At 42.8% G+C, this 22,045-nt stretch overlaps 1 protein-coding gene across 1 annotated transcript in view; it reads right to left on the bottom strand.

Moving 5' to 3' along the window:
* The window catches only part of LOC120838903 (cytochrome P450 3A24-like), a 43,297-nt gene extending 21,252 nt beyond the window's left edge, over positions 1-22,045 (bottom strand). The window contains exons 1-8 of the mRNA XM_042294574.1: positions 21,987-22,045; positions 14,139-14,235; positions 12,328-12,380; positions 12,016-12,112; positions 9,960-10,085; positions 8,938-9,175; positions 7,357-7,487; positions 4,510-4,573 (exon numbers count right to left, since the gene is read on the bottom strand). Of these exons, the coding sequence (XP_042150508.1) occupies positions 4,510-4,573; positions 7,357-7,487; positions 8,938-9,175; positions 9,960-10,085; positions 12,016-12,112; positions 12,328-12,380; positions 14,139-14,235; positions 21,987-22,045 (865 nt within the window). The remainder of the gene's footprint in view (positions 1-4,509; positions 4,574-7,356; positions 7,488-8,937; positions 9,176-9,959; positions 10,086-12,015; positions 12,113-12,327; positions 12,381-14,138; positions 14,236-21,986) is intronic.

Raw genomic sequence — 22,045 nt, 5'->3', positions numbered from 1 at the left:
TCATTGAGTTTGGTTGTGCTCGATTAGCTTCAAGTTAATTTGAGCCACTAACGCCGGCCGGTGCGTTGGCTACTCGTCTTGGCGGCTTTTCGCCGAAAAAGACCACACTGAAGAAGTTGGGCTAATTTCGCAATTACTTGATTCAGAAAACCTGCTCGCTGCATATGATTAACGAGGTAAATTATCTGCTTTCAAAAGGTGGGGGACGCGTCTCGCAAAGTTAGAAGCTGTCACGTCATTAGGATCTATCGCGCCTCCAATATTTATATTATAAACCCTGTCGAAGCCAGCAGCAATATACGTCTACATTGCTCAGGTTGACCGGCCACAAAAAATACTCATTTTATCCGTTCAGGATTCGAAGTCAAGTTCAATGCAGAGAGGTCTGAGTGAATCTCCTATGAAGACTCTCCTCAGTTTGTCCGCATTCGTCTCCGTTCTACCGGCTAGAACCATTTGGCTAAGTTTAAGTAGTATCTCTCTGTCTGTTAAATACACTTTTATTCAGCAGTTCACCTAATACTTAGTTAACTAAGTTCATATTTCAACCCGAAGAATATACTGATATCGCTTTAGTGGGGCACAGTACGTAATATAATACATAATCCGCATATTCGTCAAAATGACTTCTCGATTGCTACTAAAACCTGAATTGAAATACGAGTATCAGCTGCTTGGTAAAGCGCCAGCGAGTTGACATGCTCCTTGGCTCAAGAAGCGCTTGCTTAATTTTCGTAATTTTCCTGCAGCCTGTGTTCTTGACCGAGTACACGACTGGAGCTGTTTCTTGAAACGCGGACAGGCACAAAAGCTCAATTTCGCGGACAGATAAGTCGCATGGTCGAGGCATGCGAGTTAGCTAAAAATTACTCTCGGTGGAACAATTTTGTAGCCCTCGCCGCTTTCCTTAGATGATCAAAACTAATTAGAGTCTACGACCGTTTCTCCGGAGCCCATAGTTTCGGTTTTGATCGAAGTCTCCGAAACGAAAGTTTGACATGAAAAGAACAAAAAAAAAAAAACACCGGCAAAACAAAGCTATGCTCGGAAAGTTTATGCGCACCGGCTACACTTAACTGATTCAGTTCAAATACCCATAAAATTGGGCATTCAACAAAAAAAAATTTGTTAAATTGAATGCGCCACCCATTTAGGCGGCCCGGCCGAGCCGACGCGACCTGGACTCAGCCGCCATGTTTGTTTGGTGGTGGCGCCCCCTATAGGTCGCTGGAGTCGCGAATACGCCTCGTCGGGAACTAAAGCACTGGATATAATGACTTATCCAAGTACCGCAATCGTTTGATTATGCCGCGGGCGCTCCCATTGGATGCCGGTGATGCGTCGCCATTTTTGGCCCATGGCACACCCACATCCAGACCCGCATGCTCCCATCGATCTGCTGTGACCGCCGGTGGCGCGCCGATGTTCGCGAGCACTCGTCCGTTGGTATCTTTGTAGGTGACGACGCCGCGCCGCCGCGACTAACACAATTGGCGGCGAGGCTCCGCTATTTTTGGCTCGAATGCGTCCCAGCATACACTAACTTGGCGGTACATGTTTATAAAATTCAAACTCATCCACCGCTTTGGTGGGAGCTAAAGTCACTGGATCTGGGAAAATAGCGTCCTTGCCTTTCCACCTGCTAGCCGTACACAATCAAATACCAACAAACAGACGACAAAACCTCTCAAGGTGATTTGCTCATCGCTGTCGGTCGCCATGATGATCGCCATTTTGAACCCTTGCAAAGCTTCGAAAGGGTCGTTAAAACCAGTCGCACCAAGATCGCTATGGAGCATCAAGCTACTGAAAGTGTTCCTCGGGCGATGTGAGCGTCCTTGGCACAGTGCATCCCATAAACGAATCGCTCATGCTTATTTCTCCAGATCTCTTTCACTTATGTTGCTCTGCTTGCGTGTTTCAAGACAGTAACATTATTTTTCAATGCCTTGAAGCACTGACGTTGTGTGTGATGGCTGTAAGAAGGTGTACGGCATGCAGAGTCCCGTACACCTGTGCATGCACAGTGCCAAAGACGCTCATATCGGCCGAGGAACGTTTTGAGTACGATGATGCTCCATAGCGATCTTGGTACGACTGGTCTTAACGACCAGTCGTACCAAGCTTTGAAAATGTCCAAAAGGGCGATCACCATGGCAACCAACAGCGACGAGTCGATCACCTTGATAGGTTTTGTCGTACGTATGTTGGCATTTGTTCGTGTCCGGCTTGCAGGTGGGAAGGCAATGGCGCTGCTTTCCCAGATCCTGTGACTTTAGTGGGAACCAGCTGCGCGCACCGACGATAATCTCGCTGCGAACCAAGGATATGCTGGACAAAGCACCATCACTCGCCGCCGACAGTCACTTCCGTACCATGCTCCGTTTCACGACCGCCGCCGACGCTACGATTCGATGGAGGCAATCAAGGAGTGGCAAAGGTGCGTCGTCACGGCGTTAATCTTCTTTGAAGATTTGCTCTCACCGACGAAACCAATCGCGCACAACGAAGGCGCCATCCTTCTGCGTTTTTTTCTGGTGTGATTTATTTGGCCGGCGAAAGCAAACACAGAGAAAATAATCGCCGGGCGTTGCGCTTTTGGCGGTGCTCGATTAACTCGATCTGTTAGCAGCGTTGGCTGCGACAGGATTTAGGCATAAATATCGTCTGGGCTAAGCATTAAGGCCCGTTCACACTCTTGCGACCGACTTCGACTGAGAGAGACGAGATCTCTTAAAACTTCTTAAATGTTTTAGAATGAGGGAGCACACTGGCATTGTGGCGCCATCTATGCGGTGACCCTGGAACTGCATTTCACAAGAGCGAAGGTTTTGCGAGATTTCCGAGGTCAAATATGCGTAATACCCATAGAAAGGCTCATTTATAACATTGAAAAAAGTTTTTACAGCCAAGAAAGAAAGGATAATGCGCGAGAAATAAAAAAATATGCCGGACCGCCGAGTTTACACTGCTCCCCAATAGATGGCGCCAGTGTGTTCTCTGGTTTAAGAAGTTGTAAGGAACCCAGGTTTAAGAGGTCGCAAGAGTGTGAACGGGCCTTTACTCGCTGCCGCCGATCGTCTACGGACTAAGTGCGATGAACGAAGTACGAGTTGTCGGCAACTGTCACAAACTCGGTACGCTGAACAAAGTATGACTCGCCGCCGACGGTCCACTGCAAACCAAGTATGCTGGACTGGGACTAACACGCCGGCGAGCCGGCAACTGTCGCATGCGTACTAAGTATGCTGTACTAAGCACCCCAGACACCAACGGTCGTCCGAGGACCAAGTACCCTGCACTAAGTATGAAAAATCGCCGATGGTCGACTGCCGACACAGTATACGCTGGACAAAGTATAGCTCACCTGCGACTGTAGCCTGCGGACTAGGTATTCTAGACTAAGTAGAATTCGGTGCCTACTGTCGACTGCGGATTTAGTGTGTCAGACTAAGTACAACTCTCCCCCGATGGTCGACTGCGGACTGAGTATTCTGGGCCTCGTATATGGTGTACAAGGAATTACTCGCCGCGGACAGTCGCATGCTACCGCAGACGACCGTCTGCGACAAATCCTACTTTGTCTCGTTGCTTGTACTCTCGTTCCTCTCTTACTTGTATCGCCGAGCAAATGTGTCGGACTGCGCGTAGTACGGGATTCTAATACCGCCGAGTTCATCGGTTAATTTCTCTGGTTTAGGTGTTATTCCTAGATATGAACATGGATTAAAGTTTTTGACTAATGATGCATTCTATATGCCTTGGATCAATATGCACATCCTGCGACGTCCTGCCTTCGATCAATATGCACATCAATATGCGTGTAACATTTTTTCGTCCCACTCAAGCGTTACACATATCAATTAAATCTAACCCGTAAGCACATTCTCTAATAAAAAAATTACTTTTGGTGTTATAAAGTCAGAAGTTTAGAAGAACAATAGTCTGTTTTGTGTTCAACCTTAATGTTGCATTTTATAACGCAACATCAAGGGAGCTGTCTCAAAATTAACGTAACTTGAACAAGCTTAAGCGAATAGATCACTTCAAGAAAACCTAGAAATATCTTTAAAGACTCACGCCAGACAAAAACAGCATCTCCATACTTTGAGTAAACTCAAGGCCAGGGAAGAAATTCTAGTTAAAACCCGCGCTGTTCTCAAATTTAAATTTGTACTTTTGTATAGTATTCAGACTTCTGTGAACGATCGTGCAGTTGAAACGTTAGAGTCACGTTTCTTGATAAATTATTTCTACATTAGTTGTTGGAACCTTTTCCAATTGAACTTCTAGTATAGCAGCGATGGTAAACAGTTTGAATACCTAAGAATCTAGTGCCATGAGCCACATTCGTCATATTTATCGTGTTTTTTTTTAAATTTTGCTTGATATTTTCCACACTCGGATGTTAAATTGCTCAAGAAAGGTCATTGCTCTGTGATCTATTTATTAAAAATAAATATTATATTTTACCTTCTGAGTTCTTGGCGTTCATTGATGCGATTTTATTGAAGGGGTACTTGTTAATCACTTCCGCTTCCAAGAAATTTTGCAGCATATCATTTCTTTGCATCTGCATGAATATCGCCATTTATTACAAGTGCTCTATATATTACACTTAGGTAGAAAACTCAACCCTAAAAACTATCAACCTAGGTAAAAATGCATGTAAAACAATTACCAGGTTATACACAAATAAACTAAAGAGATTAGATGATCCTTAGTTAAAAAAAATACAATTTACAAGTATCAGGATGCTAAACAGAAATGAAGTCGACCTGCATTTGCTTGATTTGCGGAACAAAACGTTTTAATTGGTACCTATAGATCATTACATTTTAAAACTGATAATTTAGCATATGAACATTTATGAACCAAAGGGTTGGTGGTGAAATGGCTTAATTTTTGAGCGGCTTGCTGTCTCGGCTATAGCAAAAATATATTAAACTGTTAAAACCTAAACACGTTTAAGGTCCAGTCGCAAGCTCCTTGATAACAGCAAACCAGACATGGACGTAGTTCAACTACTCTACTCAAACTACTGTAGTTTAACTACTTCTCCAAGTAACTTGGTAACTTTCAATTACAACTTTATTTGAGTAATTAGTAGTTTAATTCAACTATGTTTTTCAGGTAATTTATACTCAAATTACTAACTACTTTCGAAATGTAGTGCTAATGTTGCTCATCGCAAACGTTTCAGCGCAGAAATAAGTAAGACGCCGGTAGATGAAGTGGCATTCCGGAAAATGGGGCACCATCACATTCCGTTCCCACGCACTTAAACTCGGCAGCCGCAAAAACTGTATCACAGGCGTCCTTGGGCCAAGGTAGCGACGAGCAGCCAAAATATAACACCGGCGCGCACGAACGCAGGAAGAGATGCTTATGCTTCGTTTCACCTTCGGTCCGAGCGCGGCCGATGTTATGAGCCGAAGGGCCAATCAAACAGCGCAAAAAGCGCAACGTCATGGCGTGCTCTCCGCGCTTGATAGGACTGGCCGGTGGAGGAGCACGGAGAGAGACGGCGAATACCGGCTAGTACTTTCAGCTGCAGAACACGCCATGACGTGATGACTCTTTCGCTGTTTGATTGGCCCTTCGGCTGATAACATCGGCCGCGCTCGGGCCTGAGCTGAAACCAAGTATACCAAGCCTTGGTCGAGTATTGACCTAATCCGGTAATGCACGCTGGCGCCGCGGCTCCAGCTGCAACCGTGAAAGACGGGGACACTCCGAGGGTTGTTGTTGTTTTCATGTTGTCTGCTTTTAGTGAGTTCTGCCTCAATCGGTTTGGAGGTTCCACGGGAAGCGCGACTGAAATGACCTCGCAGCTGGGCGCCTGTTCCCATGGTTGCCTCGTCGTCAGCGCATAATGCCTTGCAAAGCCGGACTCCCCGCGCACAAACGCAGACACGGATAATCCGTTCATGGGAGCACGCTCCCGCTTCGAGCTGCAACTGTACGAGCGACGGTGCTTGTTCACGTAATCCTTCGCGTCCTTCCGACCTTCCACTCCAGGGAGACCTCCTCTTTGTTGAAAACGATTTACTTGTCAGGAGTGTCAGGATACCCTAGTCGCCGGCGAGACTTGCGAGTCACTCTTGGAAGATGCTTTTGTTGGACCCGGCGGCAGCGGCGAGGTGTGCTTCGTTTCATTTTCTGTTAAACCACAACAATTTTCTTTTTAAAGTAGCGTAGCACTATCACTGCAACGAGACGCGCAGTCGTCCGGATGATCTGATCGTCATGGCGTGAGACTTGAACCCTTGACGGTTGGGTGCACTCGATCAGCGTAGTCTCCGAATGTTCTAAGATTAAAGAGGGGCCAGTCATAACAATTTCAACTTGCCTAAGAAAAAAAAAAGAAAAAAAGGAGGAGAGTTTGTTATAAAGACCCTCTAGCCGAGGCAAACCTCAAATGTTTCGTGGTGGACACCTAAGACGCCGAGACTCGCTTAAACGACCCTGCACAGCCTGTCTCTGAAATTCAACGCTGCCGTTCCATCCTGCGCGTCGGTGGAACGTCTTTTTAGCTTGACCGGGGACGTTTTTAGGAGGAAAAGGGAAAAACTCCCATAAAATCTTTGAAAGTCAATTGCTTCTGCGAGCGAATAAAGTATTTTGGTAAAAACGTAAGCCATAATATGACTGCATTTATTTTAGGCTCGCAAGGTTTTTCAAAGATCAAGATTGCTGTTCATTTTACAACCCCAAACATATAAAAAAGTAACTTCAAAGTAACTCGGTACTTTTTTTACAGTAGTGAGTAGTTTACTCAATTACTATTACAAATGCGTAATTTTTACTTTACTCCAATTACTTTTGGCGTCGATACTTATTTACTTAACTACCTTTCTGAGTAATTTGTACATGTCTGCAGCCAACACATCATGAGTTGTCAAACATATTTTAGCTATTAACATCGAGGTTAAACAATCAAAGTGCATTTCAATTTAATTTAAATTCCGTAAACTTTCTCAGGTAAAAGCCAAACCACTTCGATTTCCAAAGTCTTAAAAATAAATTTTAATCAGTGGTGCGACATCTTTAACTTATTATGCATATACGGAGAAAAAAGAACACATGCAGCTAGATTTCGCGTTTTTAGTTTCACAACCCAATTATTTTGCTGATAACAACAAATATACTATATTAACTTCTTAAGCATAGTTAACTATTAGCATATATTAAATTTGCCGACAGAAGTGACTTCAGATTTAATGTCATTACCATAAACTTTATCGTTTCAATAACACACGCCTCTATTTGGTTCTTATTTAAAAAATGCAAGTCTTTGGTGTCACATTTTTGGGACATTTTAAATGTATAAATGCCACGAAAAGGAACACATACACCATGATTTTGCGTTCTCAGTCTTATAACCTTCTTCATCTCTTGAGCAAATATTGCCATGGTGAAACTTCCGAGTATACGATTAAGCCATGATAATGGTTTGATAAATCCTCCAAGTGTTGTCGTGCACTCTGAAAAAGAAAATGGATGCAAAAGAAATTTATCGACGGAACTTTCTGAATTGACAAGGCTAGATACCACTCGTTTTAACTTTCTTAATACCCTCTGTAAAATATTGAGTGTACAGGGCCACGTAGGCTTTTAACCTTTGTTTCTCGGAATTTTTCTTCTAGAATAACACGTTTTTACAATCATTCATCCACTTTTCAAGTTACATGCTCTTTAACATCGAATAGCTAGCGTTAATCCTGCAGATAAAGGCTTTATAGCTTAGCCAGAAATGCGACAAAAATTGAGATGAACGGAGCATTTTGTTGCACGATCGGTGCCTTAAAAGTGTTGAACACGGGTGATGGGAAAATTGGGTAGATTTTGTTAACAAACAATTTTAAGAATGTAAAAAAGCAAGTTCCTAATGATCGCAACAAAGAAAAACACTATGTTTTAAATAGGAATACCATAAAAGTTATAACAGAGGACGAGAACGAATGCGAATAAACACGAATACATGAAGGGATAAAACATAGAGGACGTCCTTGATGTCTATGTTTTATTCGTTCGTCTATTCGTATTTAATATACCAATACGCTCGTTTTCAATTGATGTTTTAAACCCTTCTAAACTCAAGCGACTTCTCGATCAGGTGCGATTTCACTCATTACCTGTACTTAAAAAAAAATAACTACTTCAGAATAATGTAATTAATGTAAAGGTGCAAGGATTTCTGGAAAAGAATGACGATATTAATCTCTCGAGAAGTGGAACAGGGGCAAAAGACAAACACAAATTTCCGAACACAGCTATGTGACTGGAGCGCGACCGAAAAAATCCGTCTGGTCATGGTATAGAAACAAGGACCTCTCCCAGTGGAGTGGTCTGCCGACTGAGCTAGCCAGGAGCTAGACGTCAGTAGAGCAAATAGGTTTTATCAGCTGCCCCCTGTCTAACACTAGCAAGTGTGAACGGCCTGTGGTTTAAAGTTATGCGGATAATGCATTTAATTGAAAGGTGCAGAAGAGCTGGATAAGAATAACGGTATTAATGACGAAAATTTAATTGCATTGCATTCATAACCTTAAAATGCAAGCATTTCACCCTTGTTGGTGTCAGACAGACTGGTGGCAGCTGACAAAACATGTTTGCTCTACTGACGTCTGATCCCTAGTTAGCTCAGTTGGTAGAGCGCTCCGCTGAAAAATGAGAGGTCCCGGGTTCGATACCCGGACCAGGCAGATTTCTTTGGTTGCGGACCAGTCACCTAGCTGTGTTTGGATATTTGTGTTTGTCCTTTGTCCCTCTTTCCACCCAGCAGAGACTACTCACCCAAAAGTTTCACCCAAAAGAGATTACTTATCCTTGGCACTTGTGCAATAGACAAAACATTTTTTTTTTGGCTATGTCCTGCCACATAAAATGTAATATGGAGGAACAAGGTGCGTATGCGTAAATAAAATATCTTACGTGCAACGGCGTGAAAAGGGCCTTTCATCATCCCTGGAATAACACCTTCAGCTTGGACGTAGAAAGGATTTTTGATGTTATGCTGAAAGTCGGTGTCTATTCCGAAAGCGGCTCGACATATGAAGTCCATGGAAAGAGCTTGGAAAGCGTCGAGCATTGATTCCTCCCTTCTTTCATCGGCAAGTTTACCCAGCTCATTGATGAATATGTCTCCTTGCTCAACGAGATAAGGCATCATCTGAAAATGAAGATGGAGAGCCAGCAAGTCTTCACATCCGGTATGACGTTACTGGTATTGCTACCTGGACCTGGAAGAGTGATAGGGAGAAAATATACTGATATATATCAGTCTTATATAAGTAAATATAATGACGCGATAACGTAAATATACCCTGCTCATCGACTTACATAAACAACTGAAACTCCGTGCGGATATAAATCTAGCGATTCTGATAAAATACGAAAATTTTAGAAGACTTTACCTGTATGAAAAATAAGAGAAAAACAGCGGTATTTATTTTTGAACCGAGGTCCACCCAGGTCCAATATTTGTCGACACAAAAAAAAACGTCACATTGGAAGAACGTTACATATGTTTTGATAAAATATTCGTATCACAAAGAAAAAAGAAAACAGGACGTTTTCGTTGCTGAAATTTGGTTCACAGAAAGAAATGCCGCTTGCGCCAACAACGCAATTTCTTTGTTTCTCAGCACTAGATCTATGTAGACGCCGGTTCAGAAAAATTATATTTTTCCTATTAATTTTTTGTCGGGGTGGCGTCATATTCTTAAACATACGAATTGAATAACCACAATTATCGTAATAGTCAGACGGAGTTAAAAACTTCTGCATTGCTTAGTCTATTTACGAAAGCCGCAGAACTGAATATTATTTCCGATATTGAACCAAGTAGTTGTTCTTCGTTTCCATCCAGAGCGGAGGTCTTCTTTTTCCGCGTGGCTTATGCGATGTCGTTTCTTATAACCTGGACATAGGAAATCTACTTCTGCTTCAGATACCTGTTTCAGTTTGTGCGAAGTAAACTCCGGCGAGGTGCAGCTTCGAAGAAATCGCGTTTGCAATCCCTTGGCGTGAATCAAGGACTCTCCAAGTGATGAATGCACCTGATCCGTTCTCATTGTAACCTGGAATAGAACATTTCTTATGTAAAGTATTTAACACTGTAAAAAAGCAGGGTGCGGCGAGTCTGCAGCATCCAATTTTGGGACCTTAGCCAATCAGGTTGAAACACTAGCCGATAAGTACGCACAAGGACGAATCGCGATGCAAGAAGCGCGATCATAATGAGACACACCCTCGGTTTCTTAAGTTGCTGGTGACTCTAGTATGCGTCTTCAGAATGTTCCAAAGAGCAGAGTTGATCTATTGCATCCAAAAAAATATGGCAGCATCTTTCACCTTCGAAGACCTATGAGGAGAGCAAGTCGTCTGCTCTTGCACAAGAGTTTCGGTGACGTCAGAAAGACACCGAGCTCTGATTGGCTCAGATTGAAGGATAGTGGGTAGATCTTGAAGCGACCTGCCTCGAGGTTTACCCACTATCCTTCATTCAGAACCAATCGGCGTTCTGACGTCACCACAACCCCTGCAAAAGAAGCAGACAAACTTGCGTTCCGCATAAGGCATGAAAAGCATTATATGGAATTGCTGCGGGAATTGGTCTCTCACGTTACGTTATATCTTCCCACTAAATTTAGCAGGGATTTCGAATGGTTGTTGTTAAGGTCACGCGACGCCAGGCCACGTGACGTTCATTTCCCCCGCTAAATTTAGCGGGGAATCTGAATAGGTGTCTAAATTACAAGACGTGTAAAACATCAACTGAATTGATGTTTTGCCATCAAGTCATGAATTTCCCCGCTTAATTTAGCGGGAAAGCTGAGTTGACGTATAGGTCACGTGGGCTCGCGCGACATTTCGTGATGCCACTTTCTCCGCTAAATATAGCGGAAAGCGCACGAGCGCACGGACGGACGCACAATATTCTGGGATTGAGGGTTAGCGTTAAAACTCATTTCTTGGTTGAAAAAATGCTCTTCTTTACTCTCTGTTGTGTGTCCGACAGTTTATGGAATCTTGCAAGCGGTCGCAAAAGTAAAGTGTTTTTTTTTTTTGAAGCATGCGGAGGCTGACTAATAATGGGGATCATACGAAGGACAACTTTCCTGAAATGCCGCAATAAATGATGAAAGGACGTTTTGTTCCGTAGCAACACATTATCTAAAGGGGCTTACGTTTTTTTTAATATATTAAAACGGACGCATCTATTTATAAAGGTCGACAATAATTACAAATCCCAAAGGACATTATAGTCAATTATAATTTTTGTTCTTATTTGGGATACACCCCGTCAACATATTAATCATTGCTGTTTCAAGAACTTTCGTCCTTATTTGGATTCGCTGTATTTGCAGCACGTTGCGGTGCCCCAGAAGTTCAAAAATAAAGGAGAAAATAAAGTATATCCATACAGACGCGTGTAATATCGCATTTAAAAAATTAAGATAAAATAATAAGTTGAATTAAGGAATTTGGGGGTTAACGGTGAATTAAAAATAATGTGGTGAAATTACTAGAGGAAAACAGTAGTATATATTCCTGAAAAATTCTCTTCACACTTTATGAACACAAATTCCCAAACGAATCGTTAATATCCATCGAAATTAAGTAATGAATAAAAATAACAAATTGAACTTCCTAACCTAAACTCGAAACCACTGTCACTTTTCCGTCTCAAAGTGCGGAACACGAATTACGTAGTAATAATACACGTTCATGATAGCTGTAAAGGCTTTTAAGTTATTATAAAAACGAACACCTACATCGGTCAGAATTCTAATAATAATTTATCTAATGACGAAAACATCGCATGGTGACAGCTATGCTATTCGTCCGCTCCATTTAGTGAATACTTAGAGTTGCTCTTTTTTAAGTCTATATTGGTACAGAAAGGCAAAGACCTCATGGACTGTCAGAATATTGAGTAAACGTCATAAACCTTGGTTCATTTATATCGACCGATTCTATTTTCTTAACATTGCTAAAACAACTTACCCCGCGGTCCACGAAGTTTTTGAAGTTTGTCACAAAAACGTAATCCAAAAAATCAATGTCCTTGATCACGAGAATGGGAACATCACCGTTGTAAAACCTGTAGTGATATCAACGTTCAGTGGTTCCAAAATATCTATGAATGAATGTATACAATCCACCCTGTGAGTCACTACAAATAAAACTTATATTTATACAGTCTATATCATAATTATAAGTGCAAAACCATTAAAGTATAAAAATTAAAACATGGCACTTGCTTTGTATTTTAAAGTAATAAATAACACGTTATTGCTTCGAAATGTTTGCACTTACCCAAATATATCACCGTATCTGTCACACCACTGTTGCAGAGCATAGTGGCGGCCCTACCCAAAGAACACAGTCGGATGAGTAACATTAAACTCATTTATTAATGCAGAAAAGAAATACGGATTCGTAAGGCAAAGCCTCGAAACAAAAGCATTCCGAACTTATATCAGGGAATGGCACAATACATTAAGGTATTATTTGCTTGGTTGCAAATACGAAACACTACAGAGAAATCGAAGACTCCATAAAACATATTTGCAACGCGAATCGGTCAGACTCCAAAAGGAAAGAGAAGCTATGGTCAAGATAGCAGTGGTCCAGAGCTTAATGTCATCTGATTAAACTGTTATAAATAATTTGCACTGAAAAAAGTAGTTTTGTTTTTGACAGCCACCACTATTTCTATTGTGCATTTCCGGGATTCGCGAGTCGCCGACTTCGCATAGGACATTTTCCAGTATTGATTTAACGCTGTGGCGCGGATGACATTATGTTCTGAAATAGTGGCGTGTTATTCAAGCGGATTGTTCTAGATACAAGTGTATCATCAGCATTAGACTATGCGCCGTTCACACCAGAGATTGGCAATAAAACGCGTTTCGATTATCTCGACAGATCCTGTAGTTTATTGGATACGACGAATAGGTTAAACATTCTAAGAGCGGCTCTACGCTAGGGTACAGCTTAACATTTCGTTTGTGCCCTAGGCTAGCCTAGGCCCTAGGCCTAGGCTGTACCCTAGCCTAGAGCTAGGGTACAGCCTAGGCCAGTTAACCTGTGCCCTAGCTCTACTCTAGCGCACAGCTTAACACGTGCAGAACGAAAATTTTGATCTCAGTAAGGCTGTAGCATGATCTGTGAAAAAATATTTATTTATTGAAGACAGACTATTGTGTGGGAAAAAAGTAAATTAAGGTCTGTGTGCCTCCAACCTAGGCCATATTTCTCGTATTCTGCTTTTCGAAACACGGTACTATAAGCAGTGGAATTTCGAACTCGCACCTCGCGGTCACTCTTTTGAGCGACCTTACTGGGCCTTTGTTTATACGAAACGGTAACTTCCTAGTTTTCACAGTCATGGAATGCCGAGTTTATTTGTAATTTCAAGATATCAGTGTCCGCCATATGGAGCGAGCTGGAACTGTACAAATTCGCCATTCTGTAACAATGAAGGCAATGAACAATGAAAGAATACGGGAATAGAAGTCGGCCAAAGCACGCCATCAAAAAATGACGCCCGAAGGTAACCCATTGTTTTTATCGCTTGCTTATACTTGTACGCTTACACGTAGAAAACAAATGTGACAGTTCAGTAGGGAGGGATAGGGAGACAACCAAAACAGAATCCACAAGAGAACGCGCCCGAGTATACTCGGGCCTGGCACTCAAAGTGGTCGGAAACAGTATTAGATTAACTTTTTTTACGGGTTTCTTATTCTTTTTACGGCAGCGAAAGGAGTTTAACAAATCCGACACTCTAAAGGGAGACTTTGAGTCTACTTTCCTTCAGCCCCTAAAGACAGCTGACAAAGTTGGACAGCAAAAGTATACCAGCGAGGAACGGAAATCAGAATACGTTTAGATTTTACCAAATGCTACGTGCGCAGAAACAAGGCGAGAGAGAAAGGCCATTCTTCTGCTGAACATCGCATCGTTTTCTGTCTAACCGTATTCCAAGTTTCAAAATTCGTGGGAATCCTCCATTGTTCGCCATGATCGGCTGCCTCCATGTTTTGCAGCAAAATTAACTAACGTACGTTTTGTTTATAGGGTACCGGCATTTGGAATAACGTATACAAAAGAACGTAACTTACATTTCTGTGGTACTCTGCAAGGTTTCCCCAAATAATACTCGGCTCAGGTCCAAGTATTCCGAGGTCCTTGAAGTAATCAAAGGTTTTCTTCCTCCTCCTACAAAAGAGAATGGGTTCGACTTTTTTTTAAAATCAAGACGGCATATGCGTGCTTCACATAATATACATTATGAAGATAGTACACAGTTAGCAAACATAACACGCCCAGACGTGTAAACCGTTGTCCCATAGCGGATACGTCAAAACGTGCGCGTTTTACACGCAGCAATGCGTGTTATTCGCCTACGCACGAGGTGCCGTCTAAACTCAACACACTACACAGTGTCCTGCCTTCCGCGAAACACGGTTGAGGTGTTGGCTCAGCGTGCTCATAAAACATGGCGGCCAGCAGCCGAGAACAGGCGACAGACGAGCCCAGCGAGCCGCGCGCCTTTCAGCCGAACTGAAAGCACACAGGACGCGTCTCCAAGCGATGGACGTAGCTACGTGCAAAGGTACGTACGTACGTGCGTCGTCGGCGGTCGGTGGCGTCGGTAGCTACGACGGAACCGCTACATAAAAAAACGAATACCGAACTTACATGGATAAATAACTGGAGCAAACTATTTGGAATCGGGCGGTAAATCGCGCCACCAAGTGAGGTTTTTAGCGGCCAGTGAAAAAAAAAGCAGGAGTCTGTTAATACGCTGTGAACGATCACAAGTAACACTACATATATCGCAGATAACACGAGTACCGCACGTGTTACACAGCACCCACACCTCCTATTAACATCCTCTTCTCCCCGCGGCGTATATAAGCTTGACTTGTGTGGGTGAGCTCTTTAGTCGCTGACCGTTACAGATTTATATAAGAAGACACGAAACATGACACAATAAACAGCCGTATGTAAGAACTGTTTGCATTCAGAAAGTATGAAAGCAAAATCTATAATTTTTGTCCGTTGCGGAAAACAACATTGTATTCACAATAAATATTAAACTGGCCATGAAAAAGTTCAAATTTTTAATATTTTCATGCTCGACCAGTGTTAGGAGCAGTCGGACTAGCTTGAATCAGATAGAAAAACAAACTATTGGGATTTTACCATTACGTATTCAATAATCAATGAAAATTGTCATTGTGCAAAGCATTTTGTTTATATATTCTTTTGAAGGACATCTGCCCAACACTTCACTTCTGCTAGTTGCAGTACGCGTACAGGAGCAGACGCCTTCACTTTTGGGGCGTTTTGATGCAGTTTGTTGTCGTATGTCGTGTCGGTGTCGAGAAGAGCGGTGGGGCTTGGGAGTTTGTGACCGGTGTTATTCGTGACCACTAATGTGGCATTATGCTGAATCGCGAGCTCCTTCTCTGTTAGCGTCGTTTTCCTGGTACCACTCGTGGATACTACAAGCGTTTAAACAGCGGCCACCACACGGATCACCGAACTGAACGCACTGTTATCGTAAATCTTGGCTTGCGATTTTGCTTTGTTGATCATCTTATTCGTTTTGCTGGAGACGAAAACGACGGGCATAACAAAATCGTTTGCATATTCCGCATATCTCACAAAAGCATTTACCCAGTCACCTTGCGAAAAGCGCGAAACACGGAGTCCGCACCGTCCTGACTTCCCCTGTTTTTTTTTACCTGCTTTAGAGAAGTTTTTACCTGCTAGTGCGTATGCCTACCAAAACTGAAACTTGAAACTAGGGGCGGTGCCAGCGAGAAAAGAGATAAAGTTGGGAAAGCTTGCTCGTTCTCCCTTATTTCTCAACTCTCAAGTGATTATACCATAATAAACGCACCAACACCTCTTCCCAAAATAAAGAAAAAGCACTATGTTCACTACGTAAAAAAATGGTCTCCGTTCATGCATCTGTGGGCAGGTAGAAAATCTTGCGCTAATTTAATCACACAGCATGATGAGCGCAACAAACTCACACGAGATTTCCAGGAAAATATCGGTGGTGACTCAAGTTTCTTTGAAATTCTGTATAACCGGTCGTTTCCAGGACCGAATCATCTACTCGAGCGGTGTGCGTCGCTGTGCAAACACGTCGCTGTGCAAACACAGTCCAACAACACGAAGGATAAAAACGGCAGATTTAAGACAACAATCCGAAGTTCATTGTTCAATTAAAACGACGTAATCTTGTTGAAAACGCCCGCAGCCTTTTACTCGCGGTATGCGTCGGGAATCTTTTACATTTTGAAACGAAACGAAGGAAAATTTACTTTTAAGAACGCTCGCTGCGTCTTCCCGGACCAGCTGGACCGGATCAGCTGACGACGACGGGACTGTACCCGTTGAGCCTCAACCCCATAATAAGCAATTTGAGCTCCGTGTTAGTGCGGGTTTCTACCTCCAAGCACCGCACCACACACCACGAACGTTTCGGCTCTTTGTCGCATCGCCGTGTTGCCCCAAACAGAACGAGATAGCCGAAATCAACGCTGCGCTATCGTGAACCTTGGCTTGTGGTTGCGCAATCGTGGACCCTGTGACTCCCTTCGCTTTCAAAGCACACACTACGACAGCAAATAATACTTTCCCTATTCCGGAAACATCACAGGGGCACTTCTCCAGTCACGTCTTCGCTATGTGCTCGCAAACTGCGAAGCTTCTCGCGTCCCCTCAAACCAAAATAATAGCGGCGCCATGCTTTCTTGCCAGATTTTCTCCGGTCAAACAAAAACAACGAAAGCAAACCGGCTCTAGCTTCCAGTGTACATCGGCGTTGCGCCGTGGCCAGATTTTCTTTGTCAGCTCTAACTTCAAGATGACCTACAGATGCAGCAACACTGGCAACATCCGGACAGAGAGCGAATGTTGCGGCCGGAATACAGATGGCGCCGATGAACGCTGGAAGAGGTGTACAGCAGCGCTCGCGTGGTCGGAGGCGCACATTACTAAAACTAAACAAAACAATAATAAATCAAACTTCATTTAGCTTTTGTTATGACTGCGTATTATTTCACTAAATACAAAATACGTATTCCTAAAAATATGACATATACCTTTTTTTAAAGTTTGTGTCAATATCACACTTTCGAAACTCTGCCTTTTTTGTTTTTTGCGTTTGTAAAAGAAAACCGCTGCCTGTGCACACGCGCGCCTTTGCGCACTGCGCGTTCTGAAACCGGTGGACCGTTGTGGGGGCGGCCGTTGGTCTGTCCGGTGCTTTCGCGCTTTCGCTTGCCATCGGTGCGTCAAGCGTCGGCGCCTCGATCATCGCACTGCGCGAGCCTCGCACTTTCGGGCGAGTGGAAAGCTTTTCGTGTCTTTGAACTACCTCACTCGTGCAGTTACGCAAAGTCGTGCCCAAGCAGCGTCGGGGACAAGAAGCACCCGTTCGTTCGGATCCCAACTGACGACGGTGAGTTTGAAAGTTTTCACCCCAAATGAAACTTTTCCTAAGCTGATCTTCCAGCCTCGAATTGCACCATTCGAGGGTTTTGTACTATTTTAGGTAATTGAATACATCGTTTCATTCTTGAAATTTACAAAATGTCGCCGTGATTGTATTGCGAGGCGCCCCATTTCAGCGAGCGTTCTTAGCACGGTTTTGTGGATGAAGACCGTCCTGCAAATATTTTATGATCTGTAGACAGTCTGCGAATTTTCACCTCCTCTACTTCTCGCCAATTTCGTGCACAGTAGTGTCGATCCCTGTCGAGTAAATTGTAGTCTTTATACAAATATTCTTCTCTCAGTTTTATAATATTTCGGAGTTCATATCTTATAATATCTGCCCGTTTTTATTAATATCTCTCGTGTACATTATTTTACAGCCCTGCAACTAGTTTGCCACGTTTTATTTTTTTCGGAAATAAATAGAAAGCTGGATAGTAAAATAATTTTATTTCTAAAGACACTTTTAAAATCTCGAAAGATTTACGCATAAAAGGGCGGAATGCAGACAGCAGAGCTTGATCGCGAGATGTGCCAATTGTCTTTCCATGTGTAATTCTATTGGAAGATTTTACACCTACCGACGCACTCCCCTCAAAACAGTTAAAACTCACGTTAGGCATTTTTTTTCTCGTTTGTTGCACATAAAATAGCATCATTTGCATTATGCGTTTTTTTTTTCTGTATCCATACAGATTTTCAAGGCATGAAAATTACTCCAACAAGTCTCAGGGACAGGAAACCCCAATAAACAAAAGGTAGTGTCCGTGGTAACCTTTTTGTGAAGTGCACTTCATTGCTGGCCAACCTATCAAGCTGAATATGTAACCATCAGCATGCTAGGTTCCGCCATAGTGATTTATGCAGTCTAATCTACGGTCAACTGTAATGTAAAACGAGAGTGGCTGGGTCAAAAAGCATTATAACAGAAACAAAAGGATAGTATGAGCAATCCATGCAATGTTTCATAGCCCTGTTTCTCTACTGCAAATATATATATTGTGACGAGTCGAACTAATTTGTTCTTACATTGTCCTGTGCAGATGTTGAGGGGATAGAGAACACACATACAGCAAAAATGAGGAAGAACAATGAAGTGGCTGGTCCATCGCATGGGCATGATAGGATCTCGGTGGCCACACCGAGAAAACCTGGTTCAACTTGACGGCACAAGCGACAGGAATCGGAAGCTCATCAAGAGGTCAAGAGAAATGAGATATACCAAAGTGGTCTACAAAGAGCTAGGTCTACACATTGTTAAGAAATATGTCTCTAATGATTTTTGGTTCAGGTTTGAGTAAGCAACGAATACGTTTGCTCGAATTACATTGCATTCTGTTAACTTTTTTATTTGTGTAGACCAGTCAGAATGACACGAGCTTTCAACTAGGCATGAAATTTTTTGGCTGTGCTCCTTGAGACCCTCGCGAGACAATGTTGTCCACTGCGTCAGCAGGTTGCTCCTTGCATGATTTTTATGGAAAAAATCATAGACTAACAGAAGCCATGAGCATCCACTTTGTTTAGGCATGTTGTTAGCCTGCTGGCGGCCAACAACCTCTAGGCAATTTTTTGGGGGAGTGGGAGGGGAAGAGAGGGGAAGATCTCTTGCTTCGAACCAGTAATGTCAGGACCTTTGGCAGCTAGAATTCAAACTGCGTGCTTGGAGAGTTTCACTCTTTCAAATATTAAGTTTTGCTGAACAATATCTGACCCACTAAAATTTTTCGTTATTGTCTTATTACACAGGTTGAACAATTGATGTTTTATCATAATATATGTTCAGGTTGGTATTTGAGATTTCACAACCAATAAGCATTTAAATATCTTCTTAGACATACCTCCCCAATGGTCTGTTTGCATACAATTCTCCGGCGGGGCTGCATATTTACTTCATACTGGGGTTGCTTCTATCTAACACATATCAGAACATATGATTATTGTGTTTTCATGCCACAGAAACAGACATTTATGTTTGCTGTTACAGTATTTTTCGTTAATATGGGCATCTCCAATTTACAAAACAATTCTCCATAATGTTAGTCATCCATAATCATGAATCAATATCAAGATCACAAAGAATAAACAATGAAAGTGGTATGTTGTTTATTTTTGTCATCTGCAACTGGAATAGGGAAAGAACTGCAAGCGATTTAGGCTGGAAGCCCCTGAAAATTGTAACCATTGAGTCACCATTGTCATATATGAAAATGGTGAAGCTCTGAGTAAATTTTGTAACCGAAAAACTTTATTATTCTTTTTCGTCTCACTGATACATTCTCCCTCCCTTTTTGGCGTTTGTCTTTACAGAGACCACAATAAAAAGATAAAAAGCATGTATTTATCCATTTCGCTCCCAAGCTAGCTGTCCATAGTACGTACTTCGGGTTTCTTTATTTAGCGTGACGAGTTAGAATTGTATGGAGACACATATCAGTAACAAAAATATGAAGTAAATAGCGGCGTGACCGAAACGATCGAATATGTTAGCGAGACATGACTGTATTGTTTTTCAATCGCGAAGACTGATATTCTCGCGCCATAGTTGCATCTGAGGTTTACGAAACTTTAAACAGTTACTTTGCGAACTATAGCAGTAATACTTAAGTATTACAGCAATTGGTGCCCGCCTTTAAAAGGTGGGCACCATATCGTGTTCGCGCTAACAGTGTCGCACATTGTATCTTCGCTGTAGTACCTCTTGCTAACATAGATTGCGCGCATTATTAATTTTTTTTCCACATAGGAACGCTTGTTTAAAGTGACAGTGTAAATTGTTTTTTCCTGTCATGCAAATGACTGAATAAATCCGTCAACCAGTAAAATATGCGGCATCTGTTTCGATTCCCTGGAAGACGCCAACGACAAGTAATGGACTGTCAACTGCTGGACACAAGGTGGGCAAGCAGAACTTACAATTCTTTGCCATACCAAGTGGCATGGCACGCGCGAACCGTAAATTTCCACACAAAACCTACTGTGGTACCGGCGGTACCGCGGTAGGAAGCAGCGGCAGGCACGGCTACCACGGCGGAAGTTCTGCGCCATGTTGAATTTTGAGCGGCTTCGCCTTCGCAAGCGGCTAAGAAGCCGCTCAAGCTAGCTCGACGGCGTTGAAAGTAATAATTAAAACGTTAGCGCTCCATTTTATGAACTTGATTATTGTTTCCTATGTTAGCTTCGCAGTATATCGATAGAGCAACGAGCCCTCATTCGTTGCAGTAATGAGCACCTCCGACCACAGAAGCGCTGCTGAGCGCCCAGTTTACCCAGAAATCGACTCCATTGGGTCTATGGCAGTAACCGGGCACCTGAAACTCGTATAAAGTTTTAATATGGTGGCCACCACAGAGTGCCGTAAATTCTGAGGAGGGTGCATGGGAAGCGGCGGCACCTACCCCCCCTCCTGGTGTTACACGGCCGTTTCGATTGCAGTTGAAGGTTGAAGCCAAAACGAAACCAACTGCAATGTCACGTGTTCAGATCGAGGGCACGCTTTTTCTATCCATTTTAACTGTTTAGAACGAGTAATTAGACCCATAACTTTATTTGCGGTGTGTAAAAAACTATATTCAAGACCCCTAAAATACATACAAACATAGGCGAGAGGGAAGCGGCATTGCCGTCGACCAGAAAATAGCAGCGAGCACGCTAAGCGCGGGCTTCGCCCCGTCCCGCGACAGGGCGTAATTGCTTCTGGTGCGTATCTGTCTCCGAGACAAGTTTCTTTCCGCGGTATTTGCCTCCAGGGTCCTTTCTAGGTGTGTCCCCAAGCATTCCGGAACTTCGGTAGCCGGCAATGCTACGGTCGTCGCCGAAGGTGATGCGTGTTTTCGAGGTCGGCTACACGGTTATGCGTGTGTGACCGAACCAAAACACGTTTCTTACAACCTTCCATGATTTTTGAACGAATTATCCGTTACTCAACGTGTAAATTTATGGTTATTTGTGTAAATAGCGTGTTTTTCACCCCAAATATTCACCAAATAAACGGGACTTGCTAACAGTGTATATACACTGTAAGAAAGTCGGAGCGCCAACCTTGCCCAAAGCACTTGAGGGAGCTAATCGCTCGAATACTACAAATAAATAGCGTAGGGTAATATTGGAGTCAATTACTGTTGTGCAATTGATTCGTTATTCGTTATTTGAAATCTGTTTTTGAACAACACACCTAATTGGAGTCATCATCGAAAACCACTAAATCAGCTTATGTCACAAAACTGTAAGGAACGCATATCATTATTATGGAAACCGCACCCCCCCTCCTCTTCCCAAAGAGAAAAGTTCAACTGAGACGCTTTTTTAGATTTAGACTTATTATCAGAGAGCATCTCCGCACCAGTGGTTAAACGTGTTTCAGTGAAACACTAGCAGTGTTTCAGTGGTATGCTATCTTATTTAAGAATCGTATCGTGGCTTTGCCTACGATGGAATAAAGATTTGTTTACATGATCGGAAGGACGATTAAGACCGCGGTCAAGGTGACGACTGTCGCAAGCAGATACAT

Source organism: Ixodes scapularis, unplaced genomic scaffold, assembly GCF_016920785.2.
Source record: "Ixodes scapularis isolate PalLabHiFi unplaced genomic scaffold, ASM1692078v2 PGA_scaffold6__148_contigs__length_123643588, whole genome shotgun sequence".
In the NCBI taxonomy this organism is placed as follows: domain Eukaryota; kingdom Metazoa; phylum Arthropoda; class Arachnida; order Ixodida; family Ixodidae; genus Ixodes; species Ixodes scapularis.
This window is presented reverse-complemented; position numbering and strand designations above follow the sequence as displayed.